The sequence below is a fragment of the Onychomys torridus genome, chromosome 2 (genome assembly GCF_903995425.1).
Source record: "Onychomys torridus chromosome 2, mOncTor1.1, whole genome shotgun sequence".
NCBI lineage: Eukaryota > Metazoa > Chordata > Mammalia > Rodentia > Cricetidae > Onychomys > Onychomys torridus.
The window spans coordinates 84312499-84336935 of NC_050444.1; the positions used below are offsets into that span (position 1 = coordinate 84312499).

At 39.1% G+C, this 24437-nt stretch overlaps 1 protein-coding gene and 1 non-coding gene across 2 annotated transcripts in view; both read right to left on the reverse strand.

The window, feature by feature from the left end:
- The window catches only part of Astn2 (astrotactin 2), a 935232-nt gene that overhangs the window by 547208 nt on the left and 363587 nt on the right, over positions 1-24437 (reverse strand). The window contains exon 6 of the mRNA XM_036178556.1: positions 18205-18351. Within this exon, the coding sequence (XP_036034449.1) occupies positions 18205-18351 (147 nt within the window). The remainder of the gene's footprint in view (positions 1-18204; positions 18352-24437) is intronic.
- Trnak-cuu lies at positions 21068-21140 on the reverse strand. Its single transcript has one exon. It is a non-coding gene; the product is annotated as a tRNA-Lys (tRNA).

The window sequence follows — 24437 nt, forward strand, 5'->3', positions numbered from 1 at the left end:
ATACTTATGTCTCCAAAGACATGTAATATTTCCAAGAGCTATTTTCTGGAAACTGGACAACAATTCAAATTAATGCTGAGACTTAATCTAATTGTTTTATGATTCTACAAAAGATTACATGAGGCAAAGCATCCAAAAGTCAGACTCATGTTGATGAAACAGCTTTTACTGTCTGGCACAGATGAGAACAGCTGCCTAAAGATATAATATTGGTACTTGGGGTGGCATAAGAAAGGAGATCTGCAGTTTATCCACACTGCAGCATCCTTAGCAATTAGCCATTCACCTGCTTAATATTGCTATGAATTCTAGAAGCTTAAAAAAATAGAAACGATGTATCTGTGGATCAAACAGAAAATTCTAGGGCTCCAGATGGGCTTCGGGTGGCTGAGATACTTATTTTAAGTATACAATACATGAAGAATGAAATCATTCTTTCTGTTCTCAGAAAGACTTGGTAAGGGACAGCTTGACAGAGTCTGGCTCTGTAGCCAGCAGGACTGATGGAACTCAAGCCCTGTCATTTGCCATTTGATCCTTTATGTCTACTCCCTGACTTTGTGAATCTTGGGGCTTCTCTTCTGAGAAGTAGGACAGAGGCAAGAAGCAATACTTCTGTGCATGATTTCATATTGAGATGATTGTAATTTGTGAGAAAGGAAAGTTAGCCCAATGGAACTTAGCATCTTACCTCAGTGCTGAAACAATCACGAATAAAGCAGTAATTTAGAATGTATACATAGGTATGTAGTGAAAATTCAGAAGAAAAACATGAAAAGGTCATTAACTCAGCAGAGAGAATGGAAAGGAGAATGAAGACATGTTTGATATTGTATCTCTTGCTAATGTTTATATCACTGTTTTGTAACAATCCTGATAATGAGTAACATCCTGTTTGGAAAGTTGGGAAGAAATAAAGATTAGAGTTGATATAAAGTTGTAGTATTGAGTCAGGTCCATTGGTATTGGTGGTATTGGTGTTTGTTTGTTTGTTTGTTTTTTTAGTTGCCGGAAATATATCCCTAGTCTGCTGGCATAATAAAAAGAAAGGAGCCCAGTGAGGCCTTAGGGACTAATGGTCCATTTCCTTCCAGCCATAGCACCCATGAGTAATTTTCAGATTCTCACCTCCTTGTCTTTGTCCACACATTCTGGAATATGCAGGGCCATGAAACATGTCTGTCTTCACTGGCCTATCTACAAGGCAAACTCTTTAATCTACGAGTGACTCATTATGAAGGCTAATTTTGATTGCCAGTTTGGCAGAATCCCCTAGCAGACGAACCTCTGAGCATGTCTGTGGAGGAGTTTCCAGGTTAAGTTAATTAGGGCGCAGAGACGCACCCATGGACTGGGGTCCTGGACTGAAGAGAAAGGAAAAGCCAACTGAGTGTGAGCACTCATCATTCTGGTTCCTGACACCAAGTACAATGTGACCTGCTGTCTCACACACCTGTCTCCATGCCTTCTCTGCTATGATAGAACATATCTTCAGTGAGTGTAAATAAACACTCCTTTCCTTAAATCACGTCTGTCACAGCAATCAGATAAATAACTTAACAAACATGGTCCCTTCCTGAAGGCCCAGCATAAGCATCTTTCTCATTACTGTAGTATCATTTCCAAAGAGTCTGAATTCAGCACATACTCACTAAGTTTCCCTCATGAGACAAGATGTGGGTGTGCTGGGGCTTCTTCAATAAGAAGAAAATGAGCTTTCTGAAGGAAACCATAACCAACACATGCTGGATGGATATCTTTTATCATGATGGTTAGCCCTTAGAAGACAATCATTAAAACATTCTGAATGAATGTATGAATGACAAATTGTACTTCCTGTCCACTGTCTGAAAAACACTGCCTTAAATGTTATCAAATGGCGACAAAGGGGGCGAACTGCATAGTTCCCACCCCACATTCCTGTACCTTAATACCCAATATCAAACTTTGCTTTCCAGAAAGAGTTACTCAAGGTGCTGAAGTCACCTAGAGCTCTTTCATATCTCTGTAGCCTTGGGTAAGTATATTGCCCACTTTGTGTTCCCACATACTCATCTGAAAATAATGAGGAAATTAATCCTTCCTTTTTCTAGGACTATTGTCAAGAAGAAGTATGTTAATGGGTGGAAAATGTTTTTAAGAGTAGTTGGCACTCAATTATACTATGCCCTCATATATGCACATTTTCACTCCCATACCATAGATTAATAAGCTAAATATAACAAGTGTCTTTTTCTGCCTTGTCCAAGGTATATAATATTGAAAGTAGAATTGTGAGCTGCACACTCCAGATTCTCTACTTCATCTCCTGTGACCTTACTTTTTTTTTTTTTAAAGTGTTGTGTTTAACTAATGAGTGTGCTTATTTCAATAATTAACAAATTTAGGGAGCACCACTTATATGTCAGTCCTGCCTAGTGTTCAGCAAGTAACAAGACAGGGCATTTGTCTATCGAGAACATATAAGGTAGATGGGCATGACACAAGTAGTATCACCAACATACACAATCACAACTGTGGACAAGTGTTCTGGAGGGGGAAAAAGCTGCTGTGGGTATCAAGCAAAGTATGTGTGTGTATATATGGAAGTGTGTATGTGTGTAAATGTTTATTTGTGTGTATGTATATGTGTATATATGTGTCTACCTCTGTATATGTATATTGTATAACTGTAAGTGTGGATATATGTGTGTATGTTTAGTAGTAGAAAAGGAAGAGAGCAGACAGTAGTCTTAGTAAAATCATGTCCCCTGAAAAGAACACAAAGCAGCAAAGTTTCTGAAATAGAAAGTAGACCACGCTGTTTTCATCCATCTAACCGTCAAGCAAATGATTTTAAGTAAACGAGGAGATTCCCAGGATGCTTGTATATATTTATGTTTTTTTCTTTCAAGTTTAATTGTCCACTCTTGGGTGTTAAGAGTCTAGAAGAATGCACAGTTCAGTAGCCAGGCCATGATTTTGTGTCTCCACATTAAACCCTATGGTGCATACACAATCTACCCACCAGGAATGGGCACGATGTAAGCCAAATGAAAGGATGAGTACATTTCAGTCAATTTCACTTCTGTAAAGAACCAGTGAATGAGTCCTCTTTCTCATTGTTAAATTCATTTAGATGATGAAGCCCTACTGTGTTTTTAGAGTGAGAGAAAAAAAATCCACGGCGGTACTGAAGAGCAGAAACAGGGAATGAGGCAACCAGTATTCATGTTCTAGCCCTGCCACTAGCTAACCAAATGATAACTATCCAGTTAAATGGGCTTTGGTTACTCAGCTATAAAAATGTAGATAATGATCTCATAGGAATGTGGGAGGTAATATATGTAAATTAAATTTCTGTGTTTCAAATTACTCACATTTAATGTAAATGAGGCAATATATGTAAAGTGTTTAAAACACTACCTGACACATAATAAGTGCTTAATAAATGTTAGTGTTCTCAGTACTGTTACTACTTCCGTATATTTGATAATCTTATCATGAAATAAAAGAGAATGTAGCCTTGTTCAAATATAGTTTGGCAAAAACAAATACAATAACCAAGCCTCCTGCTTAAGCAACATATTAGCTCAAGGTAATTCAGCACAAACAAAAGCCCATTTTGTGACTCATTTCTACTTTGCTAATTGCCTGTTCCTGTTCTGGACCTCAGCCAGGAGTCAGTCTTTAGCCTTGCCATGGATACATTCACATCAGCTCATGAGTGTGCATAAACAAGAGTGCACAGCCCTTGCCATCTCTAAGGACCACAAAGAAATGGCATTAAAAGTGAATGATTTGAAACAACTGAAATTTAATTAAAAACAAAATTAAAAGTTGTTCCAAGCCTGGCGCTTCAGCCAGCAAGACTCAGAGGAAATTAGTAAGTGCTACTAATAGCTGGATCCAATTCACAAGCCTCTACAAAGAGGCAGAGGGAGCAGAGAAGATGCATACCTTTTAGATGAAACAATTAAAAATCACTTCTGAGAAATAATCACAAACAGTATCCCAGGGTAAAAAGGACCATTATTTGCTGATGTGTTTCTCTTGGATATCATTATTTCCATTATGGGAAAGGGTACTAAGATTCCCAAGTAGCATCTTCTGTGGCAACACAGAAGGACAGGAACTGAACATGTTAGAGATGGGATGAATTCCCTTTAAAGAGTATTTGGCACATGCTGTCTAAAGTTTTTACCTGACTAAGATATTCATGTAGCTTAGTATAATTAGTTTTCTTCAAGGAATGGACCTAATAAAGACCAATGTTAGCTGGATGATGGACACTAGAGAGGTTAAAAAAACTGGTTATGGGAATTATATGGGTAGATATGTGTGTGTTTGTATATATAAATATATATAATGTATATTTGGTCTGATTTCGAGACATGGTATTTAGAAGCAAGTCTATGAGATTCCTGACTCTGAGGGAAAAATGGAGATAACTGGAGAATTAGTACATCTATGCCCGCAAGAAGGAAGACACATGAAATGGTCTGAGACAGTAAGGGTGGTGGGGAGAAACGAGGTGCACATGACCAGAACTGGGATGGTTAAGCTTCACATGAGCATTAGTTGACAGAGTGGAGTGGTTGTAGGGGCCCACAGTGACTCCAATTGGTGGTTTGGTTTCATCTTGACTCAAGGTCAGAGGGTTCAAGCTTGTCTTTGCCCTTTTAGGCTGGATAACAAGATGTTTCACCAAAGGCATGGTTACCAGATGTCTTACTCTTCCAGGCTGGATAACAGGATGTTTTGCCAAAGGCGTGGTTGCCAGATGTCTTGAAAATTAAGAAGGTGTTTATACTTGTTTGTACCTTGAACCATAGTGTCCTTGTGAGGGGGTGGTCTTTCACACCCCCCCCTTGCTTTAGGTGTAAAAAGGCTGTGAGAAATAAACTCAAGGCTGCTGTGGTATTGACTCAGACCCCTCCTGAACCTATCCCGTGTCTCTGTCTTTTTCTTTTACATCTATGTCTCTATTTTTCTTATCTGTTATTTCTCAATTCTCACTCCCCTATTCAGGTCTGCTCAACAGGTTTAAGTGGGGCAGCCCAACTTAAATGCATATAATCAGAACAGATGGCAAATGTCCCAGAGAATGCTCTCAGCTCTCTATATCTCAGCCGTAGTTCTCTTGGGCATATAATGGCAACAAAGATGCCTCTCCTCTAGAAGAGTGCCTGCTCCCTTGGTCATTTCTCCAATCCATTTCATTGCATTTACACCAAGCATGTTGACCTTGTTCTGTCCCTGCAGCCATTCAGACAGTTTGAGGCCTGCTGCTTCCTCTGCCTATGCACATTTCCCTTTTCACCTCTTCACATCTGTTTAAATGCCACCTCTTCAGAGAGATCAGTCCCATGATAAACAGCAAGTTCAAACTCTCTTCTTCCTCCTTAATTTAATTACATTCACAGCTGCTTAACATGTTACCACTGTTTACTTTGTCTCTTTGAAAATCTGCTTCAATTTTTCTTCATTGAGAAGGAAAGAGTCATGGAAGTAGAACCTGTTACGCCTTCTGCAGAAGAACATTTTTATTACCCCACAGCACATATGGAACATGGAGTATTTAATATGTGAGCAAGTTCTGAATTATCAAATAAAGTGTTAGTGGTAAAATGCCTACCATACCTCCTGACATGTCAGTAGCATATGATGAGTTTTACCAGTTATTCTATTATTAGTATTGTCTTTGTTGTTATTATTTTATATATGGCAACCTTATCACAGTTTTCCTCCCTCCCTTCACCCAGTCTTCCCTCAATTTCCACTCTTCCCCAGATACATACTCCCCTTCTCCCTTCAGAAAGGATCAGCCTCTCAGGTGTAGAGCATAATATGCTACAATAAGACCAGGTACATACCATCACATCAAGGCTGGACAAAACAACCCAGTAAGAGGAAAGGGTCCCATAGGTATTCAAAAGTGTCAGTGACCACCCCACTCTCACTGTTAGGAATCCCACAAGACCACCAAGCTACAGCTATAACATATCAGGTATTCTTATAAATATTGGATGATAAGTTTACTTAGATTCCTAGTAGTAAGTGGTTCTCTATGGGGGTGAGTTAGAAGTTTAGAGATTGAAAACGAGGCCAGAGGTTTCCAATTGCAAACTTGGCATATTTTGTTGACTCTGAAAAAAGCACTATTCCTCAGTATGTTCCTGTTGCTTATGTGGATCTTACCAGGATGTAAGCATGGGACCTGAGAAAACCATATGGTCCTGAGGGTGGAGGCAACAGGTTAGTTGAGGAGAGGCTAGAGGTAATTCTCTTTTGCTAAACCATCCTCATCTCATCCTTAAGCAAGTTCCACTAGAGAGAAGCTATGTGGTGATATATTGTGTCCCCCAATATATTGTGCACCCTAATAAAGCTTAACTGACTATATTAAACATAGATATCAGGCAAGCATAGCACATGCCTTTAATCCTAGTATTCGGGAGGCATAGATCCATCCAGATATCTGTGAATTCAAGATCACACTGGGAACAGAGCCAAGTGTGGTGGCACATATTTAGTAAATGAGGGAGTATAGATTTGAACCCTATGGATGGACTTTTATTCTATATCTCATGTCCTCTTCATTACCCTATCCATCTTTAATTCTGGCTACATTTGAGCTTCTCCATGAATTTGATTCCTGATCCTGGCTCAGCAAACGTCAGCTTCACATCTGAAAGTGTGGATTCACTGATAATGTTCAAATGTGAAGCATTTAAAACAAAGGAAGGCATAAACAGGGCATCATAGGTAGTTGATGACAGAAATAAGTCCAGCTGATGATCAGATGCCCAGGGCATTGGTAGAGATTCCAGAAGTTACCAACAGTTTCAGTGAACCCCAAGGCTGAGCAGCTGCAGACATATTTATTTGCTTTAGATACCCAGAGGGACCCCTGAGGAAGAAAGCAAAATAGCAAGGCTTTGCTGGGTATTGAGAGCTGGGCGGGGGATGCACAGGTGGTAATTACGCCTCTCATCTCATAATCTTCCTTCTGAAAACACCGCATTCTTCTTGCTCCCATACTCTCACCAGGACTGAAGATGTTGAAGATCCCTTGGCATCTGGAGCTGAGAGCTAGAGCAGGGGATAGAGCTACACCACCACAGCCACTTCTCACCACTTTCTTTTTCATCCAGACAGCCTTGGGAGCTTGCATTCCCCAGATAAACTTGGCAGTGATCCTTCTAAGCTTTCTTCAAATGGCATCTTGTGGGCTGTGGAAAGTTTGCTCAGCTGCCTCTGCTCTCAGCATCTATACCCAAGGACAGTCTCACTATAGAGATTGCCTGGAACCAGCTTGAAGAGACAAGACCTGGGACACTGACATGATACTAATAGGAGATCTCATCTTTCATAGCATCAGTGGATGTTTTTAAGTTGACCCAGAAATGTAAATGTTTAGCGGGTACAGTACCATATTTTAACACATGTAAGCACTATATATTTATTAATTCAGTGGTGATATTACAGCACATCCCTCACCAAAACTATCATTTCCTTTGATTGTCAAATAGTTTATATCTTCTTCTTTAATCATTCTGAAAATGGAATAAATTATTGTTAACCATGTCACCACAGTATGTTATAGGATACCAGTGTATAATCCTCCTCTTTAATGGCACTTTTTTTAAAAACTTTTTTTATTATATTTATGTTTTAATTTTACACATCAGCCATGGGTTCCCCTGTCCTTCCCACTCCCGCCCCCACCCCTACCTTCCCCCCATCCCCTCCCCTCCATTTCCATCTCCTCCAGGGCCAAGACTCCCCTGGTGATTCATTTAAACCTGATGGATTCAGGACAGGCAGGTCCAGTCCCCTCTTTCCAGGCTGAGCAAAGTGTCCCTGTGTAAGCCCAAGGTTCCAAACAGCCAGCTCATGCATTAAGGACAGGTACCGGTCCCACAGCCTGGTAGCCTTCCAGGGCGGGAGGGTTAGCTCAACCATTAAAGGCTAGGCTCGCAACCAAAAATATAAGTGAGATAATGGCACTTTTATATACAATGAACAATGCTTTCTATTCTCCTGTCCTCTCCCCCAAGACTCTAGTGCTCTCTCCCTCAGTGAGATCAACATATTTTAGTTTCTATATTGGTGGGGACATGTGTGTTTGTCTTTCTGTGCCTGACTTATTTTACATGCTGTAACATCCTCCCAGTTTTAAGCACTAGTATTTTTCCCACTTTCAAAATGAACAACAGATAGTAGATTCTTGAGTTTCTCCCATAATTTCCAATGAAGAAACTGGGGTCTAAAAAATAGAGATTCACCCAAAGTCATGAAATACTAGTGGAGGACCAGACTTGACCTTATTTTAGTCACTGGGTGATGTTTTTTAGCAAATTCAATCCATGTTAATATGAAATGATTCTTTCTACATATGTGACACCAAGGAAGTTAAATGACAGAGAACAAGGATGCTTGTTCTTATATGACACATGTATGTTCACATATTCCTTACATTACAAGGAGTGGACATTGTTCATAAGGTAATATAATTAAATGAGGCAATACTTTGCAAAGCATTTAGCACAGGACAGGGTACTTAACAAAATCTCTGTAAATGACTCTCATTATTAGTTGCTATTGTTATTGCAATATGAGGACATTTCCACATAAGGTCTACATAAATGCAGAGAAAAGTGTCCTATTCCCTTACTGTGAAGTATGCCATCAACCATAACCCACTAGGGAAGTGTCAGTAGCTTTAGGACCTAGCTTGGGTGCCATATTCTAAGCACCTTTCTCAAGCAACATGAATCATTCACAGCTTAGAGTTCTTAGCTGTCCCTTATCTGCTTCTTCACAGCATCCAGTAAGACACTATTATAGGATGTCCACACCGTATTACATCTTATACTTGCCACTAAACTGGGAGATGCAGGTTTGGTTTTATCCATCTCTACATCCCTAGGATGTGAGTATATCACAGAGAAGATAATGTCCAAAAATATGCTGACCAGAGGGAAACTAGGAAAAAGAGAAGAAGAGGAAGGAAGAAGAGAAAGGAAAAATATCGTATAATAAACTATAAGAATAAAGTAACAATGCTCTTTAAGAATTTAAGTACTTGGTTTATTCTTTCTAGTTGAGCGAAAGTAAGCTCTATATCATTGGTTCCTTTACTTCTATAGTTTTATGCATGAAAACTCTATTCTCAGCCCTGTGTTGCCTTTATAATTAGGAAAAGGATAAACAAGTAATAATCAGAGGCACTCCCTCTCGTTGTCATATTCACTCTTAGAGTTGGCAAAGAGAATTCAAAAGCATCAGAGAACTGACATTTTCTCTAAGCAGAGGGGCCTAACATTGTGTTTAGAAGAGGCAACTGGAGTTTGTGATGGTGGTATAATATATTGGAAGTCTCAAAGAAAGGAGGCAGAAGAGTCTAGATCTGACCTCTCCATGTGTTACACAACCTACTTGCACTTGTTATGTGCTTCCTCCACATTCTAATTCAGTAGCCCCCTCTGACATCATTTGCAAACACCAAGCTGCCAATGGTACAATATGAGCCTATGGAGACTTGAGCTCCATCTCATGGGAGCTCCCAACCTGCTTTCTGTTCATTCAGTCTAAAAGGAAATGAAGCCTTTGTTTAAAACAACAGGATAGAATGATTAATGAGATAAAATGGAATTTTACTATCCTTTGTAACCATCCTTTGTCCCCCAGTTCCTGGGAACATAGTTTTGAACTCAGTCTGTGATCAAAACACAGAAATTACTCTCTAATTGTGGACGTCAAACACAGTTTTCTCCTTTGCGAGGAAGCAAATTAGGAACAATTCATTCTGGTTGGAAGCCAAGCTAATATCTTAGCATAGAGTGTCATTAAAACTCTCAATCCCACTGGCTGTTGTGATAGCTATAAAGGCTTGAATGTTTTCGGTGGCTTAGAATGGTTTCCCTAGATTTGTTCTTCCCTAGGCCCCCTGTCACATTTAACCTGGAGCTTGGTTACTATTTAAAGAAGAAATGGCTTGAAGCATATTTTTTCCTTCTACCGGTTTCTGAATTTAGACTTTCTTAATGAAGAGATTTGGAAAAAAATGAGTCCACTCTAGGGGGCATCCACAGCTCCCAGCATCAGTGCCAAGCCATTGCTGAGCAAGTTGCCCATTAAATATAAGAATAAGACAGAGGGGAAAAAAAGCTTTCACAGTTTATAATTATATTACCAGTTTCATTACAGATCTCATTTTAATTCCGACTGAAACCTAGCCTTCCCTTCTGCCTGCACTTGCTCACGTATAGTTATTAAATCTGGGTTGGAGTTCAACTTCTTCTTCCTGGTTTCAGCATATTAATATGGTTTATTGGTATCTCATTGCCTCCTCCCCCATGGGCATTCTGAATCTCAGCTCAATTTATATTTTCTCCTCTTTCTGGGTTCTGAGATAAAGCTTGCTTCATTCTGGTGTCAGCATTGGGGTGTGAGTTTGATGGGAGTGGCTTATCTTTGGGGAAGAGTGCAGAAACTGTGAGGAGGGGAGTCAATCACAGGAGACAGCCTTCGGTTTCCGGCGCAACTATTCTTGATGTTGTATCTTCTCAGGGCATCCAGATATACTCGCCACCCATTACTTCCTTCATCCTTTGAAAGGCATGGTTTATTACATATTATTTACCATGTCAGAATGTCCATTAGTCATTATAATACATTGGGGATATGAATACCCTGAATCCCTTGCCCTAGGGAAAATTTAACTCTATCCATTATAACCACTTCAATTTTTTCCCCACTGGGAAAATGTTTCAAGGAAAGAGACAACTGTTCTAGGTAATGTCCTAAGTGCTAGACACAATGTATGAAACAAATATATAATTTGCAACCAAGAAAGGCAGATTGACATTAATCAAATAGTTGTGCAATTACAAATAGAAATACCGTTAATAAAGGAAAAAAAGTTAGGTTGAAGGAGAGCAATTAGCAAAGGATCTATATAAAATTGGGTGGGGAATGGGAAGTCAACCACAGCTGAACAGAGGTGAGAAACTGGGGAGAAGTGGTGAAGGCAACATGTGCAAAGGCCCTAAGACAGACAAGAGGGAGCGTTTGAGGATTTGGCCTCAAAGGGTCAGAAAGGGCATATTCAGTCTTGATAATAAAGTACTTGGGAGTCACTGAATGGTTTTATGGAAAAGGTAACATATTGAGATTTTTTTTCTTAAACTATAATCATTTTACGTTTCAAAAACTGGAGTATAGACTCTTGTTTTAATGGCAGAGGGAGAAAAGTTTTAGGGTAATGCAGCCGTTTTAGTGAAACACAAGTAGCAGTTCGAAGAGAGACTGAAGTCTTTTGAAAGGCCAAGTACAGGTGCATGAAATACTCAAAGACAGTAAGAGTATCTTGGGGGTATGTAATGAAGGTGCCATTGAGAAAGAAGAGAAATAATAGGGCTCAGAAATGGGAGGGGTGCAAACCATTGAAGTGAGGAGGGTTGCTTCTCACCTAGAATAATGAACAGGCCAGGCTCTGGAGAGCAGCAGACAGAAACAAGGCAGTCCTCTTGTCTTAACACCATTAAGTCTGTGCAGACGAGGTAAAAATGAAAAAAGCAGGGGACACATTGTGCCACACTTCCACCAATTAACCTGCTTCATGATGTTCCTTTGAACGTGTGATTAACGCCGAACATTTTAAAACAAAGCCTGAGATGAGTCCAGAGAGCAGGGTGCCCGAGGAACTACTTTCTAAAATAAATGGCTTGCCAGCTTGTGGCTAAGCAGTCACTTTCAGTGTGGTGTAATTTTCCCTTCTAAGGACTGAAAATACTCCTCCCATGTGTTCAAATGACTGCAAACTAGCTCTGCAGCCACTTATGAACCTCATTCTTCATTAAAGGCACAAAGCCCTGCATTAGCTTACTCTCTCGGGTTGAAAGACAAGAAGTAGGCGTGGGAAGCAGATAAATGCAGACAGGATTCATTGTAAACAAATACGCGTTCAAAACATCCACAGTGTGGCATATTAATAAACTAGGGCATCCTGATATGTGGGCACTTATACTTGATTTTCCAGGCTCAGAAATAACCACCAGAATTTAAATGTCTCAGTCATAAGGAACAGAGGAGGCTTGACAACCCTCTTACTTCAACCAGCAAGATGAGGTTAATAGTTTAAATTGACCTGAATAAAAAAACACGTTTTAACAGAAGCATATTTCTGTAATAATCATATCTATATGGATTGCAGCCTTATTGATATACATTCTCTCTCTCTTTCTCTCTCTCTCCGTGTCCGTGTCCGTGTGTGTCTGTGTGTGTGTGTGTGTGTGTGTGTGTGTGCATTCATGACTTAGGTTAGAAAACTATTGGGATACACTGTATTTCCCCGGCCCCAAAACTTCAGAGTTTTATATTATTGCTGAGCCTCATTAAAGAATGTGTGACAGTCATGGATGGAATATTAAAGATGAAACAAACATATTGTAAAAACCTTCAAAAATGAAGTTGTTTGATAATTTAGATTCTGATAAAAATGGTTTCCAATGAAACTGAATATATGCTTAATCCAACTCATACCTTCTCCTCACTTCTGTGATGACAGAATGGGGGTCATCTCTTCTCCCAGGATCTCTGTGATGGGGACTCATTACCTTGCAATGACCCCCTTCTAATATTAAGAAAATGCTATCACAACTTCTAGCATTTATATGACTTATTGAGCCATTAGGTCTTAGGTACAGAGCTAACAGCTTTATGAGAATTATTTCATTTATTCTGCACAGTAATTCCATGCAATAAGTATGCTATTATCCCCAATTTATAGATAATGAAACTGAAGCTTAGGAAGTTTAGGAAGTGGGCACAAAGTCACACAGTCAACAGCAGAGGAGGACATTTCCAAACCAAGGCTGCACCTTCTACATGCAGAGTTCCAGTTTTACATTCTGAGGTCTCCAAGCAGCACAGTTCATCAATAGGTTTCTTTGCTGAAAACTTGGTGAATGGTAGGATGTGGAACTGTGGTAAAAGCAGAATTAAACTTTCATATTTTCTCCCCTTCCATATGGTTTTTCTTCACTCTATCCCTTATTTTTCCAGGTATGTTAAATGGAGATGACAAATTCTGCCTCACAATTTTAGTCTACAAATTGAATGAAGACATCTAAGAAACCAAGTTGTATACAATGAGGTATAAAACAAATATGCTCAATAACTTTTGTTTCTCTTTTAAGACACAGCAAATCCTGGACCAGGGAACCTATGCTAGACTGGCACTACCTCAAATAATTAATTTAAATAGATTATGAAATAAACTATCCATTCATATGTAGTCTTTTTTACTTGTTTTCCATATCAAGATGTGAAGATAGCCTGTCTTACAAAGGATGTTTCTAAGGATGTGTAAACTAACATCTCAGCTAAGATTGGTTTTTAATGTTGGCTGGTAACTATTTGTCAAGTATGCTTAGCAGTATTGATGAAGCCTAAACCTCTGTTATTATGGAAAATACATCAATCACCTTAGAGGTAAAAATAAACAAACAAACAAACAAACAAAAAACACTCATTGTATTCAGTGCTGTGAGAAACCACTGGAAGTATGATATCAGACAGACCCATCCATGGGACACTAATAAGTATAGGGAAACCAAATAGCTTCATGAAGATTCCAAGGGACCTCAGGGGGTGACTAAATGTGTTGCATAGAAAGAAAGTCAGACTTATAGAGATACTGGCATATAATATGGTTTGGAAAGAAAGTTTCCCCCCAAAGACTCATGTGTTGCGTGTCTAGTCCCAAAATGGTACATGTAATCATTAAAAGGAAAGTGGATAAGGAAAGTTCTTATGGAACCAAATGACCCATAACTGCAATATATCTTAGTGGCATTATTGGGAAGTCAGGTATAGTTGGAGGAAATAGGTCACTAGGTAGAGAGTGCCCCTTCCAAGGGTGAATATTACCCCTTTTACTCTGTTTGCTTCCCAGTTGACCCAAGATGAGCAGTTTGGCCTATCACGGCTTTTTTCCATGATGTTATAGTTTTGCTAGAGGCAAGAAGCAATAAAGATAGGTATTCATGAATGGAAATTCTGAAACTATGAGCCACAACAGGACCTTTGATCCTTTAAAGTTGTTTACCTGAGGCATTGGTTATGATCAAGGAAAACTAACATATAGCATATCTCTCAAGTTTCAACAAGGCACTACTTAGTCCTCACAAATAATAATACTAGTCTCTGTGGGATACAAGACATGTGCAAATGACTTAAAAATAGCAGCTAGAGAAAAAATTCTGAATTCAGTAAGCTTATGTGCAGAATTGTTACATTGCTTCAGTGTATGCTTAGCTGACAAAAGCCACTCGTGGCCTTGAAAGAGTCCAGGAGCGGGGGGGAGGGTAAGAGTTGTCAAAGGCTTGGATAGCAACTGTGTCACTATCGATTGCTCTTGCCAGCTGGGCTCTGGACAAGTGCTATGTCGTTTTGACCTTTTCCTCATAATAGGCAGTAAGCATCAAGTATAACTATAAAGTAACACAAGGTCAGAATTCATTTTCTTCTGAAGACAGGACACATTACTCAGCCCCATCTAATATTTCAGTCCTATGGACAGCTCAATGCATAAGATGGGCTGAGAGCTTTCCCTACTGAGAAAGGGCCAACACCTTGGCAGTTTGGGAGTCCTGGGGGACAGTGAAAAAAGATGAAAGCTGCTATAGCAATATGGTCCTTAGGAGATCTGGTTTTAACTGGAGTTCCTTAAAATTGACATGAGCTGCTCTCCTGACAGGAATCATCGTGATCCCCCCCCCCCAACATATCCAGTCATTTTAAGGAAACTATATATAATCTAATCATATAAATGTATATAAAGTATCATTGAACTGTTCACCCTCAGTCTGCACTTATATAGTTAAGATAGATCATCATTCATTTATGGTTGTCAGTGCAAAATGATGACAGTGGTCCGTGAAAATAGGCATTACCATTGTTACTTGCATCCTTCTGCTATGTAACAGCCTGCTCTCTCTAGGAACTAGAGCCAGTACCCTGCCCACTATCAAATACATGATTGATTTTTCCTAAATTCTTCTCTACTCCACAGAAGACTGGCTTTATCAATGAGTTCCTCTTCCTTCTGTTTCAGCTGTGGATTGTAAGGACCATGTTGCACTATTATTGAAGGGATAAGATAAACAACACATGCAAAGTTTCTGAAATAGAAGTACTCGGGTCTAAACTGAGGACCTGGACACACAGCCATTCTCTTGACATCAAGTACTGCCTGAACTTAGTATTCCGACAGACTTAGAGAAGGTGGATGACTGTGAGTGTTTCTTTCTTGAATTGGGAAAGTCACTTCCATCTGATGGGGGGCCACGTCCCAGTTTCTGAATTATCTTTAATTTTTTTCTATGGGAGGCAATGTTGTATTTTGACCACCAAAATTCTCTACATCTTTTTAGGTGTCTGTAGAAATGATAAGATAAAAAGTAGATTATTGAATCTAATCTGAAAAAAAAGATATAGAAATAATAAGTTAAAAAGGTAGAATATTTCATCTACTTTTGAAAGACAACTACTTGTTTTAAATATTTTACATTGGATTGGATTTTGGTTTATTGTATACAATTTTGTACTAGACTTACCAAAATAGGATACATAACGAATCTTTTTGTATGAATTTGTCAAATATTAATGGATTGGATGTTTTGTATATATATATATATAAAATGGAGTTTCTTGTCTGAATCTGTCACATGTTAATGGACTAGATATTGTTAATGTAATTCTTGACTGTATATATTGTATATACTTATTGTATGTACTTTTTCTTACATTAGTTATAATTTTTTTTTAAATTTTCAATAAAAAAGGGGAAATGTGGTTAATATATTGTGCACCCTAATAAACTTATCTTGGGGTCAGAGAACAGAACAGTCACTATATTAAACATAGAGATTAGGCAGTGGTAACACATGCCTTTAATCCTAGCATTCCCAAGGCAGAGATCCACCCAGATCTCTATGAGTTCACGGCCACACTGGAAATAGCCAGGCATGGTGACACATAACTTTAAGCTCAGCACTTGAGATCTCATGTCTTGTTTAGGAAAGACACATGCCTTTAAACCCAGGAAGTGATGGCAGCAAGCAGAAAGGTATATAAGGCATGAGGATCAAGCACTAGAGGCTTTTCAGGCTTTTTACACTTTCAGGCTTTTAGCAGCAGTTCAGCTGAGATCCATTTGGATGAGGACTCAGAGGCTTCCAGTCTGAGGAAACAGGGTCGGCTGAGAAGTTGGCAAGGTGAGGTGAGCTGTGGTTTGTTCTGCTTCTCTGATCTTCTAGCATTCACCCCAATACCTGGCTCCCAAGTTTTTTTTTTATTAATAAGACCATTTAAGATTTGTCTTACAGGTGCCCATACTATTTTTCTATTCTCCAGATACATGCTGTCTGAAAATTTGCTAAATATTTAGAAGAAATAGGCATTATCCTCACAGTATAACTATGAGTCAGATAGAATTATCACCCCAATTTTGTACATACAAGGACCCAGTTAAAAAAGGGAGAAAATAACAAAAAATTGAATTAAGGCTTGCATCATTTCTAGCCCTGTGTTCTTAGCCATTGAACTGTTTTACCCCAGTGTTGGGCAAGTTAGCCTCTAATGACCAACATTTTTACATGTGTACAAAAAAATAACTAAAGCTTGGGTATCTCTATCTCTTAAAATATAACAGCTAGTGACTAGTGACTGGTGAGTGATGGTAAGTGTGTGTAGGGAGGGTGGACAGGCCATTCACAGTGGTGTGAATTTTCACTGTGGCATTTATCCAGTTCATGTTCGTCATCACCATCCTCCCATCTTAAGTTTGCAGCCACACATGGACTCGGGCAATTCATCTAGCCCTGAGCTCCATGAGCCAAATTGCTCATGTTTTCTTATAAATTCTGTTTCTTCTATCTTCCTTTCTCTGTCTTACTGTCTGTTTGTTTCTCTCTCATACACACACACACACACACACACACACACACACACACACACACCGTCTTTTATGTACATATGATTCATTAGGGAATCAAAAAAATCCTGACACTCCAAAAGTGTACAGTTACAGTCACAGGTTTATACTATCTTTAAAATAATTTAGTTGTATGTATGGTAAAAGGATGAAGTATTAGGTTGATTTACAGATAGGGGAAAGTTAATGGGGCATAGTCCTCCATGTCCTGCATAATTATTAGCTACAAATGATTCTGAACAATGTCTTCAGTTTGTCCTCAGTTGTATATACAGTGATGAACCTACCAAGCTCCAGTGGATAGTTGATAACTGTAAGCCCATGGTCACAAAAATGTCCTTGGTTGAACTCAGTGGGTCACAAATAAAAAGACATGACTGTGAGAGAGGAACCTGAAGGGAGGATGGGAGCTGTCAGGGGTGGGAAGTGAGAATAAATAGGATACATCTTAGATGTGTATCAAGGTGTCAAAGAATGTATTTTAACTATTAAGGACTAAAATGCAAATTAAGTTACATACTCATGAACACCTTTTTAAAAGACCAAACTTTAGCAAAGCTGTAATAGTAAGGTGAAGAGAAAGGGTTGGGGAGTAGGTGTTGGCACACTCCACTGGAAGAAACAAACGCATAGCCATCTTTAGAGGACACTTTAGCGATAGACATTAAGCATCTTAATCAGTTCCTTGGATACATTTTGCTAATGATCATGGTGACTACAGTGTCTCATTAATTCAATTTAATTGGGTGAAGAATAAATGGTAGAATTTTGCAAGATACTTGTAAAGCACAGTAATAGGGAACAAGATATGAATATTCCCCAGACCATTCAAAAATTCTAGTAAAACTCATACAGTTTTTTTGTCATATGCTTTTAATTACCTAATACCCTTTGGGAGCATTTTAAGTTTGAAACAGGATTGAGAAGCTTGATCAAACTGTTAGATTTTTCTGAAGGATCCCATTCCTTCTTCCCTCATTTTTGAAATATTCCTTTAGCTAACAAACCTTATCCATCTACATATAGTAAAGGCACTCTGTAATTAATTCCTATAATCAGAAATTTAAAGTAAGTGCTTCTTCTAGGGCCATGGGATGCCCCTTAGTTCCTGTGTTGAGTATTAAAGAATTTCGAAGTTGTGCCATGCATGGTGATATTAACCACTGGGGTATAAATTGACAAGTAGTTACAGGTTATTTTTGATGTTGGGTTCTTACCATCTGCAATGAAGTGCTCTGGCACATGCAAAGTCACCTTCACAGTAAGTGGACAGGACATCTGGTTGCCACACACCATGGCCAAGATGCAAGAACTCACAGCAATCAGTGTCAAGGCTGTCTTGTTCACTGGACTTTTCAATAAACCTGGAAAACAAATACATAAAGATATAACTCCATTGGGTGAGGATATGGGGATGGTATGGAGGTAGGAGATCCTATAGTTCTCTAGTGTGGATATTAACCAAAAGGAAAAAGGAGGGGGAAGGGAGGGAGTGAAGAAGTAAAGGAAGGATGAACGGAAGGAGGGAATGAGAGGACAAGAAAGAAAAGAGACATGAAATTTGAATGGGACTATGTTGTGGAGTATTTGAGAAGATTTGGAGGGAAGAATTGGGGGGTGGACATTTGTACAAATGTGCTAAATTCTCAAAATCAAAGAGAAATTAATAAATAAAATATAAAATTACATTTATGACAGAGGGCTGTAGACAAACCATATTTTTCCAATCTCTCCTTGGGTTTTGACTTAAATATTTGAAAATAAACTTGCTGTTTCTTTTGATAAAAAAGGAACGAAACCAGCTCCTAAAAGTTGGCAATCCTACCATTCCAATTCAGATGGTCATTCTTGATAATAATGGTATAGTATTAAACTCCTGTTAAAAAGTAAATGAAAAGACATTATTGGTTGAGTTTACTGATAGGTAGCAGAACAAGTGTGTTCCTTGAGGTAAGATTATTCTGGATTCAAAGTCGAGGCTTATTCCTTCTTATGTCTTGGATTTCGAATGTTACCTGAAGGTCTATGTCCTGGAAGCTTTATTTCACAATACACCCAGATTACAAACTGGGATTTCTAAAGAATGATGGGATAACAAGGAATCTATTCTCCTCAATTAATAAATACATTCATTCATGAGTCCATGGTTGGAGGAACTGCTGGGGTGGAGGTGAGAACCTAAGTAGAGGAAGTAGATAATGAGTTGGGACATGTTCTGGAAGGATTTTCTTGTCTGTGATCCTTTCTTCCCCACTCTACTGTTCTCTTTTTGATTCCCAGGCACAATGAGATCCATAAACAATGGAGACAGAGGAATATCAACCAAACCTCTATTCTTTAAGTGTATTATCTTGTGTATTTTTCCAGACTGATGTAAAGTTGATTAATATATCCCCCACTGGGTTCTCTAAACCTCTATTCACTAGGGTCTTGGATAGTTTTTGTCATGTCACCACAATCTAGACTCACTTGGGAAGAGGGACCCTCAATTGAAATTTTTTCTCTATCAGATAATCGCTTAGGCATTCTATAGCAACATTTTCCTTTTTTTTTTTTTTAATAGAGAAAGGTCTAGCTCACTGTGAGCAGTGCCACACATGGGCATGTAGTCGTAGTCTGATACTGTACAAGAAGATAGCTGAGCAAGCGGGAGGAAGCAAGCCAGGAAAAACAGTATCTCTCTGTGTTCTTTGCTTCAGTTCCAGCCTCCAGATTCATATCTTGAGTTCTTCCCCTGACTTTCCTTCATGATGGACTATAGCTTATAAACTGAAATAAACTGTTTCCTCCCCAAGTTGTTTTGGTCATGGTTTTATCACACCAACAGAAAGTAACTAGAATAATGGTCATACATGCCGAGGCTAATATTAAATACCTCACAGGATTGCCATGATGATTACATGATGATGTATATATAATACTTGCCACATAGAAATATTTCATTGCCAGAAACTGTTTATCATAAGTAATTTCACCAGCATGGACTGAACACTTAATTTGAGAAACTCGAATGTCACAGAATAAGAATAGCTCCTGCCTATGATTTTGGATATGGCCCAGACAGGAAATTGCCTGCTTTGAGCACAAAGACCTGAGTTTAATCTCCAGAACCATTTTTAAAAGCTAGCATGGTGGTTTATAATTGTGATCTCAGGACTGGAAAGAACAAGAGAAGCAAATTCCTGGGACTCACTGGTCAGCAAGCTTAGCTTAAAAGGCAAGTTCTAGATTCTAAAACAATGAGAGACCATATCTCCAAAATTAAGGTTGACAGCCCCTGAGGAACAACTGTGGTTGACTTCTGGCCTTCATATGTATGAACATATGAGTATATGTGCATCCAGAGACAAGTCCACCTGCACACATATGAGCATGTATTTACAATCGTCATCCTAGATTACCCACTACTCTTCAGGAGTTTACTTACAGGTTAGGAGAAAAACTCAAGACATGTCCTCCTCTCATTTCATTCCTAGGAATACTGTGTTAGAACCTAGACAGGATGGCAGATCACGTGCAGGAGGATTCTGCAGGGGTAAATTAGTGATTTTGTGGAAATAGTAGAATATATAAATTATATCTGCATGGCCAGGAATGCTCTGAGGCCAGTAAACAGAGACTTGAGACCCCTCTGACCCCCATTCTGTGAGCTTTTCTCTTTGTATCTACTTTCAAATTTTAGATCATGGACTTTAACACACTATATTTTTCGAATTTTCTTTACCTCTTCATTTGGGAGATTGCACAGATGCCTGAGATCATCCACAAAAATGTAGTGGATAGCCATCCCAGCATTGGCCTGGAAGTTCCAAACCCCACTGAGGCTTCGGTAATGGTCACACCCACAAGGCGGGGCAGAGGAGGAAGCGGAAGACAAAGGATCGGGAAGAGCTCTGTCTCTTTGTTCCGGGACCCTGGATGCTGGAGGAAGACCGAGCAGAGTTCTCCAGAGAACACTGCCAGACTGTGCTATACCTTTGCCAGACCCTGCAACCTACCCCTTCATTTGTAAGTTATCCCACAAAATAAACCTCTCTTTTAACTACATGGAGTAGCCTTAATAATTTCACCAATATCTGACGCCCAACGTGGGGCATGAACCCACGACCCTGAGATTAAGAGTCTCATGCTCTACCGACTGAGCTAGCCGGGCTACAGAATTCTCTTCTCTAGCCAGGCAGGAAGTATGGGCAGGAGAAGCAGAGAAGAGAATTCTGGGAGCAGGAAGGCAGAGGGAGAGACACTGCCAGCCGCTGTCATGAGAAGCAACATGTAAAGACACTGGTAAGCCACAGGCCATGTGGCAGAGTATAGACTAACAGAAATGGGTTAATTTAAGATAGAAGAAGTAGATGACAAGAAGCCTGCCACGGCCATACAGTTTGTAAACAATATAAGTTTCTGTGTGTTTACTTGGTTGGGTCTGAGCGACTGTGGGACTGGCGGGTAAGAGAGATTTGTCCTGACTGTGGGCCAGGCAGAAAAACTCCAACTACACAAAAATGCCAACTACAACCCATTAAAATCAACATGTTTTCTTAAAGTCCCCTCCTGTTCTAGACTGTTTCAATATTGAAAGTATTACCTTTACATGATTAGATGCTTAAATGTCCTCTTTTAGGCTTTATCTTCTCTCTTTACAGAAACAAAACAGTCATGTAGCCTTCACTTATTTTCAAGTTGGGAAATATTTTAATAAGTTATTTACACTTGTATAATGACACAGATTTTAATACAATTTCACATGTTAGTCTTATTGATTAGAGAAACACATTGGGGAAAGATCCAAAGTCCTATTAGACTAAAATTGTTTCAAGGGAATACTTTAATGGATTGGACAAGGATGACACTATGGACTGGACTGTGTCCTGAAAATTCATATATTGAAACTTAATCTTAAATGTGATTTTTCTCTGAAATGAATGTTTTAAGTTTAGATGTAGGGAACTAGCTTAAATGAATTCATAATGAAGGACACTTCTTCTAGCCTGGTTTTCTGTTGCTGAGACAAAACATTAAACAAAGCCAATTTTTGATAGGCAAGGGTTTATTTAATCTAGCTTATAATTCCTAATCACAGTCCATAACTGAGGAAAGTCAGCAGCCCATTTTTTTCTATGAAGTTGGTATTTTCAGCCATCCTCCCTCTTCATTCCTTCTGTTGCCTGCTTGTAGGGTGAGAAAGGTATTGGCATATATGCCAACTCGCTCCTTGCTGAAACCCCTGGAGCTATTTTATAGCATCTGTTCACCATATGTGGTCCACATTTATCAACCTGGCATCCACAGCGTTTCACAAAGACCCCCACATTCAGATCTCATGTGCTTTCTGCTACCTGGCCCAGGTGTTAGTGGGGCTGAATTGCTGAAAAACTCACTGTAAGCAACATCATCATGGTTTCCATGTTGTGTGTTGTTTTCTTCAGATAATATTCCACTTGTTCCCTTATCCTTATCTCTTCCCATTCTTGTTTTGAGATTCACAGTAATTGAGATTTTCTCATATTCTCCTCAGATAAGCATGCTCAATGCTTCCCTTAATAACTTGTTAAAAGGCTCATATTTTTGAATACTTGGTCCTCAGTTGGTAAACTATGTGGAAAAGATTAGGAGGTCTGGCCTTGTTGGGGGAGGTGTGTCATTGGGGTAGTCTTTAAGGCATCAATAATAAGTGTACACTGGACCAGAGTCTAGTATACACACAACAAACTCCTTCAACATCATCCAAGTGCTTCAACACAATGTCTGAAACATGGTAGCATTTCAGTACATACATAATCACTTCTAAAAGCAAATTAATATTGTCAACCAGCATAATATGTGCACTGATCCTTCAAAGAATTACCTCCTTTAATTCTTAAAACAGACTCTTGTTACCATCTCTAATTTCCTGTGTGGTGCACAGAAATATAATTACTTGCCAAAGATCATTCAGTTCCTAGTTTGAAGACTATACAGAACCACTTTATTACTGTTGGAATAAAGGCTCTTATCTCCTACTCCAACATGGCATGAAGATCAATACCTCATCATAGAATAAAATGGATCAGGAAGTTACTGGAAACATGCATGGCTTTGGGAGATGGACATTTACATATTTAAGTCTTGTCCTAACCCCCAAAAACTCTGTGTGACAGTTGTAAATTGATTTGAGCACAGTGAGTTAAAAAAAAAATAAAACAAAACTTTGCATCTCACAAATGGGGACATGGGACATTGGTCATCTTTCACAACCAACATGAGGCCAAAATAACATAAATGTAACTAGAACCAAATTTCAATGGATGATATTTCCAAGTCCCATTATGAGTACCTACAGATGTCTAACACCATAGGTTTGGCTCATATCACCATTTGCAGTCACCTTACTGATCACCAGCAGGGGAAGGTGCTAAGTGTCAGGAATGGGATTCCACTGGGGCATATTGACTATTTCAGGAGAAAGCAAATAATCCAATTTCCTTTCATTTCTTCTCCCTAGTACCGCCAACCCTCTCTTAATGGCTGATATGAGTGGAATAAATGCATTGCTTGAGAAATTCAACCAGAAATGCCTTGGCATTGTTGATTCACACACTGCCTATAATTGGGGGTTTGATTGATTCTTAGTTTGGAAATGCCAAGTTGAAAGAAGAAAATCAAATTTAAGTTAAATTCAGAGTTAAATCAATCACATTTTACAATGGAGAAAATAGATGTTACCTTATCAGACCTCTGTGTGTAGAAAACCTAAAGTTGCTATATTCTCATTGGTTCCTTCTTCCTCTTATCCCTGAAAGATGGATGCTTAGGTAAAATGTAGGGGGTCAATTTATTTAAGTGGTAAATGGCATATTACACTGGGGGAAAGGACATGAGTATTAAAAATGAAGGACATTAGGTGGAGGAGTCTCAGAGATAGAAAAATTCTGAAGATTGCAAGAAAGAAGCTGGCATTTGATTCTAAACATGAAAAGTTTAAATTCAAACTTTCAAATACAATAATTGACTTTTGACAAGGTATATACATTGTTTTCTTTTTCTTTTTAATGCATGTGTATGTGTCTGTGTCAGCGTAACCATGCAGGTGCCCACAGAGCTCAGGGTAGGATTCTGGACTCTCCCATGCTTGAGTCACCTGATATGGATGGTGGGAAGCCAACTTAGGTCCTCTGGAAGCATGTAGCCATGTCTCCAGCCACACAAAATTCTAAGTTCCTCACTTTTATAATGTGGAAAATGGTAGTGAAATCTCTAACTGGGAGAGAAGCTATGGGAATTAAATGGGACAGCACACTGACAATACCAAGTGCAATGCCTGACAAATACCTGGGGCTCTGTAAGCTCTTATTGGCTTTCCCTTTATCTCAGCTCCTTAAGTCCTCACAGCCATACAGGGGCAACAACAGGATAAGCGGTCCTTTGGCCTATGTTGCAATTCTTAGTTTTGTACTAGGCTTCTGATCTCTGT